We start from the raw sequence: 10,996 nt of genomic DNA on the forward strand, positions 1-10,996 counted from the left end.
ACAGCGTCCCCAGCGGGAATCGAACCCAGGACCTTCTAGCTGTGAGGCGACAGCACTACCAACTGTGCCACCGTGCCCCCGTCCTCGAGCTTTTTAATGGCTTCCTTCACCTGTTGGATGCTGCCCTGGAACCTTCCCGTCGTTCCATCCTCCTTGGTCATCTCGGTCGTCTCCTCCATCCACTTCAGAATCCCATCAAGGAGCTCCTGCGTCTCTTTCTGCTCCTCCAGCTCCGCCAGGAGGCCCGTCTGCAGCACACCTCTGCCTCATAGGCCCTGTGCAGCTCTGCAATAGAGGACTCCAGCCTCAGCACCTCCTGCAGGTCTTAGGGGTACTTTCTTTGTTGCTCGTCTATAGTGAACAGGACGTTGGTCGGTATCGTAAAGCAGTTGGTCAGCAGCGTCTTCATGTTGGCCTCCAGGCGCTGGAACCGTTTTTGAAGGAACTGCTGGAGCTGCTGGCTGCACTCCTTCGTTTAAAGTGTTATATAGTAGTCTATAAATTATCCACACATATAATATAATATAATATAATATATATATATATATATATGCTAATCAGAGTTCTCTCTATAAAAACACTGTTGGCATGTCCCCTACACAAACCCACAGTTGGTAGTGGCTCCCTACAATGGAGCCAACAATCAGTCAATCAACAAACAAATCACTGCAACATAAATAACTCAAACTATATATATATATATAATATATATATATATGATAAAACTTTAACCCTGTGGAGCTTCTCTGCTTTCTGGCACTTTTGCTCTTCACCACAATGGCCATTCATTAAATCCCTGATCTGCATATTTTGTAGTGAAGGAGGCGTCTTCATCAGCTCTATCTTGTAGCACTTATCAACCATGGCCAAGCTGTTCTCCTTGGCTCTCCTGGCTCTCCAACTCGTCCTGCTGTGCTCTTGTGCTTCTTTGTCAACCTGTTGTCAACCAATAAAAAGCACAATGATATGTTATATGATATCATTAAGAAGGACCCAAAGACGCCTATACACGTCTTAGAACCCTGCGTTTTTTTGTTTTATTTATCCCACGATTTTGTAACCCATTTTTCACCCCTGTGTCAATTATCTAATGTGATCCTGGGCTCTACACACCCTCCGCCAACCTGGGGAGAGCAACGGACTTGAACTCATGCTTCCTTCATGCCTGAGTGTCCAAGTTGCTCCTTTACACCTGACAGGGGGGAGTTTCCCTGGTTGGACGTAGCGTGTGGAAGGAACACGTTATTCCAACCAGTTCCTTTCCCCTCCATCAGGTGCCCCGGCTGGCCAGGGGGAGGCACTTTTTAATTGAGAGGACGTATTTACCCATTTTTAGCACACAAGGTGTTAAGACGGCAGCCGAATGAAAGTGGTCAGGTGGGTGAGCCGTGTGCACAGAGCATGTTTATTTGGATAAACACTAAAATAGTTTACTTTAACCTCTAAATAAACCTGTTTCTGCCCTACGTATAATTCAGGCTGTCAGTTGTAGTAAAGGACCAACACAACCCTCCTCCGTCAACGCCTTGGTTGTTTCGCTCCTATTTTTAAACATTGTTTTCCACATTTTGTCTTTTAACAGCCATTACAAATGAGCATTTTGAGCACAAGGATGCTGGATAATGTGTTGTATTGTTTTATTTGTCATGTCGGTGACCACTGTTGGTGAAAGAATACTTGGTGATTATTTAATTACTATAAACAAATGCAAATGTTAATTTTGACAATACTTGTTCCCCTAATAAGTATATATACATACATACATACATACAGTATAACATACACACACACACACACACACACACACTGTGCATACTGTATGTACAAATCTTGGAGAATGGAACAGCGTGAATGTCAAGTACAATAAATTACACTGTAAAACATTACATTTTAAGTCAAAGTGCAATACACTCAACACATTTGGCCTGGGGGGGGGGGGGGTGCTGTGGGCCTAAATAGCATTGGCTATTTAAGCTATTCAATCCCGGACAATTGCTGGTCCAATATCGCAATATAAATATAATATTGAAATGTTGGCCAACCCTTCATACTGTATGCTACTTGATTCAACATATATAGACTATTTGGTCTTCTCTGATCTCATCTGTTTTATCCAGTTAAGACCACCTCATGTGTTTCCATAGCGATAAGGCTTTGACCCCATCCATTGCTGATTTAAAAGGAATTTGGCATAGGAATTCAACTGCTAAAAAGACGAAATGCTATTGAGTTTGAGCCTTAATCTTTGTTTTTATATGTATATTTATTTGGTATGCCTTCTTAATCGAGTCACAAAACAATTGATTAATTTGTAGTGTAGTACAGATGTGTTCCTCTGTGGGGAATGCAGGACTCTGTTAATAGATGTGATTTATAGATGCTGACATCATGAAGAGTTCAGTCGAAGAACCATTTAAGTCCATAATAGTTTATAAATTATGGATAAGGGACAGAAGGAACCTTTGAGGGATGGGTCAGGACTCAGGATAAACTGTGGACTTGAATGGTTCTTCATCTGGTCAAAATGATTTCCTAGCAATCACAATTGAAATCCTAGTAAAGAAGCACTTCACCCATGTATGTTCAGCCTTATTTCCATATAGTTGGTCTTCACTAATGCTCATTATAAGACTATGAGGCTCATTGTGAGACCATTTCTCTGTCTTCGGCTGTGGACAATTCAGCCTTAAGTTGTTATTATAACCCCAATGATTCCATTGGACGAATTTGATGATGTCCATTAGAGTAAGGTTTCTGAACCGTCCACAGGCCATCCCTGAGATGCAGAGCAAGTAGACAGACATAGTATAGCATCTTATAATGAGCATTAGTTACGTCACTTTATACGTGTATATGTATTGTTTAGGCTATACCATTTATATGATGATAGTTTTTATTTATTTTTAGTTATTATTTAGCCACCACATTGTGATGCAATGGATTGAAGGGGAGAGCTTGAAAGTACGTCATCACTGTCGGATGGAAACCTTTGTATCTATGTCCCAAACTGTTACTTTTGAGTAAATGGAACAAATGTTATTAGAAATAGTGAAAATAGCAGATCTACAGGCTCACACCGCTACGTGACCGGTTGCGAGCCCAGTAGACTTGCTGTTTTCAGTGCTTTAGCTTGACTAGTGTATGACGAAGGGCATTGAGTGACTTTGAAATATGTGACTAAATTTGACTGAGGGACTGCTGTTGGATTTTTTAGAATTTTCGTTTTTTCATGTCATATGAAAGCAGGGAATCATAGCTTCAAATTGACATTTGTTCAGTTTGACCCACCAGTTTTGGAGATATGGCTTATAGAGTAATGTCTTGCAGAAAACAGCGAGTTGAGAAAACAGGCTTGAAAGGTTCACTTCTGTGGACTCTTAACATTACACCTAGCTACATGTTTAAGCATTTCTTTTATATTTACATTTCAATTTCAGCTCTGACACGTATTTCAGACAAGCTCTAGTATGTGGAGAGTCTGCCTGTGCTATAAACTCATTTTTGAAAAAATAAAATAAAGCTTTTCTCCGCTGGTGAAAAGCTGGAATTTGCGCGATGGCAGTCTCTCAGTCAAATCTGGTCACATATGGAGATGCAAGGTTTCTGCAAGACGGCAACAAAATGTGAAGCAGACACCCGCTTCCTTTGTCTGACCAGAAGTTTGGCACCGTGATTTTATTGTATTTTATCCATAGAGTAGGGCTCCACAATCATGGCTAAAATTCATATCTGTGATTATTTGGTAAGATGCTGTGATAGTGATTGTTGAGCTCAATGAATAGTCTTGATGGCTTGGAGAAGAAAATCGTTTTATTGCATATATCATATCAACATGCTGACCACTTTCAAATCAACATGCTGTGTTGCTGACCATTTTCAACTGTGTTCTGAATTTCTTTATATAAATTATATACAGTATATTGCCAATAGACAAGATTGTATGATTATTGTCATGCCTTTGAAATCATCGCAGAAATGTGTCGTCTCAAAAGGACCTTTTATTGCCATAACTCTTTATGCTTTTCCATTGCAGCAACTATTTTATTTTAATTCAAACTTAACTTTTAGTCTACTGGAAATTCCATGAACCCAGAAATGTAAACTTTTACTATAGAAATGTTATCTATAGGCCTAATGGATGAAATTCAGCTTGGTTGCTAAAAGTTGCACGTTGAGCAATTTGAGTTATTAGCATAATATGTGACCATACCATTAACATCCAATATATGGCCAAAAAGTTAAAATTTCATCATTCTTTAAGTAGCATGTGACATATGAAACTAGGGGGTTTTCATGATTCTAAATCCATTCCAAGCATTAGGTTTGCACAAAAAAACACTCCTTGGGCTAAATTCGGCCATATCCACATATCCACTGCTGACATCATCACATTTGTGATGACGGCTATGGCTGTTTTCCTCCCAAGGAGTATTTTTTCTGCAAAACTAATGCTTGGAATGGATTCAAAATCATGAAAACCCCCTAGTTTCACGTCTCATGCTACTTAAAGAATTATGAAATTGCTCAACGTGCAACTTTTAGAAACCAAGCTTAATCTCATCTGCTAAACCTATAGATGACATTAATTAATCTCATTTGCTAAACCTATAGATGACATTAATTAATATCATCTGCTAAACCAGTATAGATGACATTAATTAATCTCATCTTTTTGAATAATTGCATGATAGACATTGCATCATAAAATATCAAGCTGTTTTTATTTTAAAGGTGCAGTGCCTAACTTTCATAATACCCAATCTTAAATATCGGACAGATCCGTCTTGAACACATGACTATAGAGATAGTGTGTAACGATTTGCTGGATTTTTGGACAGAATGAAGAGTAATCAAATTAGCCTACTTACGTACTGTCCACCACACTTACTGAATACAACATTATTGACTACAGTACAGATACAGACCTATTTCTGCACTGTATCTTCTCTCTGTATCTATGCACTGATAATAATAATAATAATAATAATAAAGCTTTATTTATATTGCACATTTCGAAACGAAGTTACAAAGTTCTTCACAGGGAATAAAAACAATCCACATCATAAAAAACAATATGTAATGGTAAACAACAATAAGTAATGATACAGGATAAAACAAGCAAGCAATATGGAGGAATGCATTAAGAATAAAAAAGCAAACATAGAGAAGACTTGTTTAAACATGTATACAAAGTACAGATATTTTACATTCATCTCAAATCTGGGATCCTGCTGCTACAGGATATGTATTTAGTACAACTAATAGTCTACTCTGTGTTAGAATCAAGAAATGATTTGAGAACGTTCCTACGATGGACTAACAAACATAATCCAGTTTACAGAACATACTGGTGTACAGGTTACTTGTTATTAACTAACAATATAAATGGAAGGTGTAATTGCATAGATGATTTCTTTTTTTAAATGTCTCTCCTAAATGGTATTTATGATGCCATGTTCTTTTGCACAATAAACTTGATTGGTTGAACGTGGTCAGAAAAATAAGTACATAAATTACCTGGCCACAATATATCTGTCTCTGCCATGTTTATCCCTTCCTCGTTAAAGGCTCATGCAGTACATAGTCTGGATTTACGGTGGTGAGGTGACCACCGAACTACAACATGACGTCACGAGCCGCGGTGAAGAGCAAACCACCGCCACCGCTCCAGCCCTTCTCTCTGTTTTTACAGCGGTGGTCGCGGTGGTCAACTCACCACCGAAAATCCAGACTAAGAAGGTTGTGAATCTCAAACTTTGCTAATAAGGGTGTGCTGCTTTTCCCTTTTTGCTAATGGGTTCCCAGATTGATTTCCAGCAGCCACCCTGAAGCTTGGTGGAGCCGTGGAGTCTGTCATATGATGTATCTATGACGTATGACTCTACATTTGGGCAAGGTTTTAAAGGCCTAGGTTTACTGTTGTTTATAATATGACGTGGCACTGAGGGTATATAGCCGGTGACACCTCAATGCGCGACACACAGTCCTATATGTTAGTAGACGTGTAGTACCTGCACATTAAAATGACAGAAGATAAGCTGAGCAGAAGATCGATGACGGAACCGGCTCCTCCTCCGTCTTTCCTGAAATATGACAAGCCTGTTTTGGTGAGACAAAAATCTGATAAACCACTACAACGTCTTGAGGCGATGCTGAAAGGGAAAGACGACAATACCGCTTCAGAGAATAACGGTCCAGATGACCCAATATGGCGTTCTTTCGTCCTTCAACGTACTTCCTCATCTACAAGGAGACGGGACAACAAATTGAGCGGCCGTGGGATCAAAAAGCAGACCACAGCGTGTCCTCGGTTTAAAAAGGCTTTGCTGAAAAACTACAACCCCTTTATGATGTCCCCGACTAGCACTAGTGATACAATATCGACCGTATCGACGGGATCGACAGTATCGACAACGGAACCTCCTGAACCCTTGCTTCCCGAACCAGAAACTCCCGAATCAAGGGCAGCCGCTGCAGAGTTATGCAGACACACAACCCAAGCCATGCTCAACGTCATCCTTCCACCTAGAAGATTTGAAATCAATGATGACCAGCTGTGGGAGCAGCAGGTGTCCAGCTGTCCTCCCACACGACTGGATCTGGTGAACCTGCAGGAAGCGCTGGAATCGAAGCTGGAGGAAAGCGATGAGGTCAGTGACTTGTTCCGCCTAGCAGAGCTCCCTGCCCGCTGGGATTTCTACTCTGAGTGTTTTGATGAGCTGATCAGACAGGTGGCTCTCGATTCTCCTAAGAGAGGCCAGCTGCTGGCACGAGTGAGAGAAGAGATCCGTCTGTCCTTAGAATACTATCAGATTCTGTCCAAAGCAGGTGAGGAGTTTGGCATAAGGAGAGCAGTTCAGGCTGAGGAAGATGACACGTCTAGCCTGGAGAAAAGGATCGCTGAAATGGAAAAACAGAACGAAGTACTGAAGATGCAGATGGAAGCGAAGGTAACTGAATTTGTTGCTACTACACTAAGTCAGCAGATGCAGCATGACATAGACTACAAGTCATACTTGGTGGAGAAAGACTTCCTGAAGAAAGTCAATAGCCAGCGTAGAAACCAGCTGGAGCGGGTCAGGCAACTGCGTGAAGCGCAGCTGGAGACGGCCAACCAACAGCGTAAAGCCCAGCTAGAGATGGCCAACCAGCAGCATGAGTCCCAGCAGGGTGGCGAGCAGGGTGGCGAGCAGGCAGAGGCGGGCAGCGAGCAGGGTGATGAAAAGCCAGAGACGGCCAAAGAGCAGGGTGAAGGAGACAAGGCGGAAAGTGATGAAACCAAGCCAGAGAGTGTCCCAGCAGGGTGAGGAGTGTGTCAACCAGCCGGCAGGGTTGATCGGTCGACGGTTCTCGAGTTACACAAAAGACAAACAAACGCAGAGGTTTCATGCATTTATACTAGTAATTTAGTAACAATAAGGTTGTTAACTTTTTTATATTTTTTAGTTTGTGTTAATCCTTTTCTACTTTTTTATTACCCTATAAGTGAATGCTGTCTGCAGGAGGCTCAGATGGGGCTGAAGTCGTGTCATATGTGATCTGTCATAGATGCTTCCTAGACCACTGGCCAGAAACGGTCTGAAATCCACATTGGGTCATTCCACAGTGTATGAGATGAGAGCCTTATACACTGGATCTCAGGATTTTTTTTAACAATGTGGCATGTACAATTATAGGGTATGTATCTTAGCACTGTTTTTAGTGTCAGCAATATTATGGCTCCAGGCTTCTGGAATTTGATACCTGTTCCACCTGAATCTGTCTGCACTGTAACTAAATCAGTTAGAACCAGCTTTATTGTCAAATCACAGCTTTACAGGAGTAGACAATTGAGTGAAATGACAAACTCCATAGTTTGTAGTTTTCTAGAGAATAGAAAGAAAGTCCTCATTGATGTGTACATGATAACGCGGTTTAGCTTGGGAGACAGGGTTGGTACCTTTTACAGTCTATGGTTGGTACACAACTTGAAACTCATGCACTCACCCTTTCCACTGCAGCACCATGTTCTCTCTGCCCAGTTATCTGACCTCATCCCTGTAAGCACCATGTTCTCTCTGCCCAGTTATCTGACCTCATCCCTGTAAGCGCACACATCCGTATTGACAATCCGGCCTATCACTGTCATATCATCAGCTTACTTGATGATGACATTGTGTACACAGAGGAGAGGGCTCTTACACACCTCTCTCCGAGGGGCTCCTAGGAGCTTTTGAGGGTTAGGTCCAGTTGAGACGTTTTCACCATGCACTTTGCAGTGGTTCATCACTCGTCAGGAGGTCCAGCATCCAGTCGCATTATGCTCAGATCCACGTCTAGCCCTGAGCTTTGCTTTGACCTTGGTTGTAATCACACTATTTACGTATTTGTCATTCAGCTTTCTGTGATTCGAGGTGGAGAACCATGACAATTGCATCGTCAGCGGATATGTTTTGACAGTATACAGCTGCCATGGGTCTAGTTAGGAAGGTAGAAAGATCGCTCAGAGCATCTGCTGAGTATTAATAGGCGTGAGGAATTATACGTATATATATGGTTTTTATGTCATAGCATAGATAGACTGGCCATGAAGTCCAAGATCGACATTAAGCTGTTAGACCCTGTCTTGTATTCAATGGAGGAAATTGGCTTCCATGATATGTGCTGCGTGATTGTATTACTTCAATTAGTCAGGGCAAAACCTATTTGATAATTGCATGTACCAAAGTTCATCCTAAATTACCATAATTTAACAGAATTTCTGATGTTATATTTCTGTATGCAATGAGCAAATGTGTATTTTTGAATACATTAGCACAAATAACATATACAGTTCATCTGATCATCCAAAGTTTTTGTGGTAATTGAATGAATATTTGATCTCATCCAGGAATAAAGATATTTGGAGTGCAACCATTGGGTATTTTTTATAGTGGTCAGTGTGCATAAATCTTATTACACATTTTCTGTTCAATTCAAAGTACCTTTTATAAATGATATTACTGTACAAGTGATCAATACAGAGGGAGTAAATATATCACAATATACTGCTGTTTGTCCATACAATACCGTACTCTAATATGGCCATACAAATGATTTCTGATCATTTATTATCTACTTTTAGACAATATTTTTAAACCAGTGCAGTGGTCACTGCCAATATTTTCTCAGTTCATCCTAAATGATATTCTTTCCTGTAGAATCCATTTCTGTTTTGGCCATTTTTGTATTTGTGCAACTTATTGAGATAATTTGCACATTTTAACACATTAGTGGAAATAATGTAATAAATACATGTACTGATGTAGCCTACTGCTCTGCTCCAGGCAGTTCTTAATAGATCTGGTCACTTGTTTTCATGTTTTTATTATTCTTAGATTTGTTTTTTCAACAGAATGTGATTTAAATAGTACGTTGTTTACAGATTCTAGGTTCATAGTTTACCTGATATCCTGGCTGGCTACTATCCACTCTGACATTTCTACCTGGCCATCTCCACATTTTTCTGGGCCAACCTTGTTTTCTTTTCAATTGGGGTTCCATTTCAGCTGTTTTCTGAGGATGTGACCAATGAAACTTCTTTTTTTCCACAGGTCCACATAGCTTACTTTGTCTCTCCACCATCCACCAGATGTTTAAACCCGTCTCCTGAGGCATCTACTGTATATATGTGTTGTTGATGAATGTTTGCTGCTTGTGTGTTTTATTATTCTCCGAGGCAACCACATTTTGCCAGTGCCCTTATGCCTAAACTTCTATGCCCTTTTTGAGCAGTGCAGCCGCTCTAATGCACAGCTCTGTGTGTGTGTGTGTGTGTGTGTGTGTGTGTGTGTGTGTGTGTGTGTGTGTGTGTGTGTGTGTGTGTGTGTGTGTGTGTGTGTGTGTGTGTCTGTCTGTCTGTCTGTCTGTCTGTCTGTCCATATGAGCACGGAATGTCTGTTTGAGCTCACTTCACACGAGTGTGATTTTTTTAAACTATTTTGATGTTGTTGAGATCTCAAAGGGGGGGGTCCGAGGCCAAATACATTAATGTGGGGGTCCTTGACATGAAAAGGTTTGAGAACCACTTCTGTAGACAACTCAGCTATAGGGCACTGTGTGGCTTTGTTCCAACCCCGAACATGGTTGAGGACCACATCGACCACATCGTCCTGGGTCGAGCATGAGGACCACATCGCTATCCTGCTCTCATTGCAGATTGTCTCCTATTGGGGTCATAGTTGTACTTCCCATCAGTCACTGTAATTGAGTTGCCATGGAGACGGCGGCCTGCTCGATGGCTCACCTCAAAATCATTTCACTGCAGCGTTCAAGCCACAGGGTCAGCTGCAGAGGTGGACAAAGTAGGCTACCTAGAAAAGGTAGTAACCTGCACGCATTTTTCAAGATGTTCAAAATGTTCTACAATTAATCTACAAGCTTACAATGTGGATGCGTTGTAAGCTTGTCGATTTTCAAATAGCCATGTATAAAACAGGTCATAACTGGATTATGTATCTTTTGTAATAATCAAATCTGAAAACAACTATATAGTAACCAGTTGTTATGTCTGATAGGCTATGCCATTTAAATATGCAAATGATCACAATAATTAAAGCACAATAAAGTTGTAACACAAGTTTGTATTTTAACTTCATACTCTATTATGGCTTCCTATGGGTATTATATTGTACTTTTAACATTTCTATACACATCATCTGTACGCTTTATTTATAAAAAAGATTGTCTGTTTAAACAAAAAGTGTTCAACGAAATGCGATTTAAAAAAATGTGGTATAAGATTGCTGATGTCCTTAAATAAGGAATAAAGAAAATAATGTAGGCTACCACTACGACCAGTACAGTCTACCACACACACATGAAATCTACATAACGGGTAGGCTCGTTTAGAGTTGACTTTTATTTTGGAGTCTGCAACCAGAACATGCGTCGGTATTTATTTGTTTCGCTTGACGCGTCGAGGGTGCGTGCGGCGAAAAGTTGGCAGTGCGTCACTTCCTCTGTTGGTAAACATGGC

The 10,996-nt window shown here is 40.7% G+C and overlaps 1 protein-coding gene across 1 annotated transcript; it reads right to left on the bottom strand.

The window, feature by feature from the left end:
* mis12 (MIS12 kinetochore complex component) lies at nucleotides 1–5,545 on the bottom strand (the record flags this gene model as incomplete). The annotated part of the gene is given in 3 exon segments (XM_083759196.1): nucleotides 1–244; nucleotides 247–324; nucleotides 5,518–5,545. Coding segments are annotated over 3 exon segments (315 nt in total). The 3' UTR covers nucleotides 1–35.
* Between the last annotated feature and the right edge of the window lie 5,451 nt (nucleotides 5,546–10,996).

This window comes from Protomyctophum parallelum, assembly GCF_964188405.1.
Source record: "Protomyctophum parallelum genome assembly, chromosome: 2".
NCBI classification, from domain to species: Eukaryota; Metazoa; Chordata; class Actinopteri; order Myctophiformes; family Myctophidae; genus Protomyctophum; species Protomyctophum parallelum.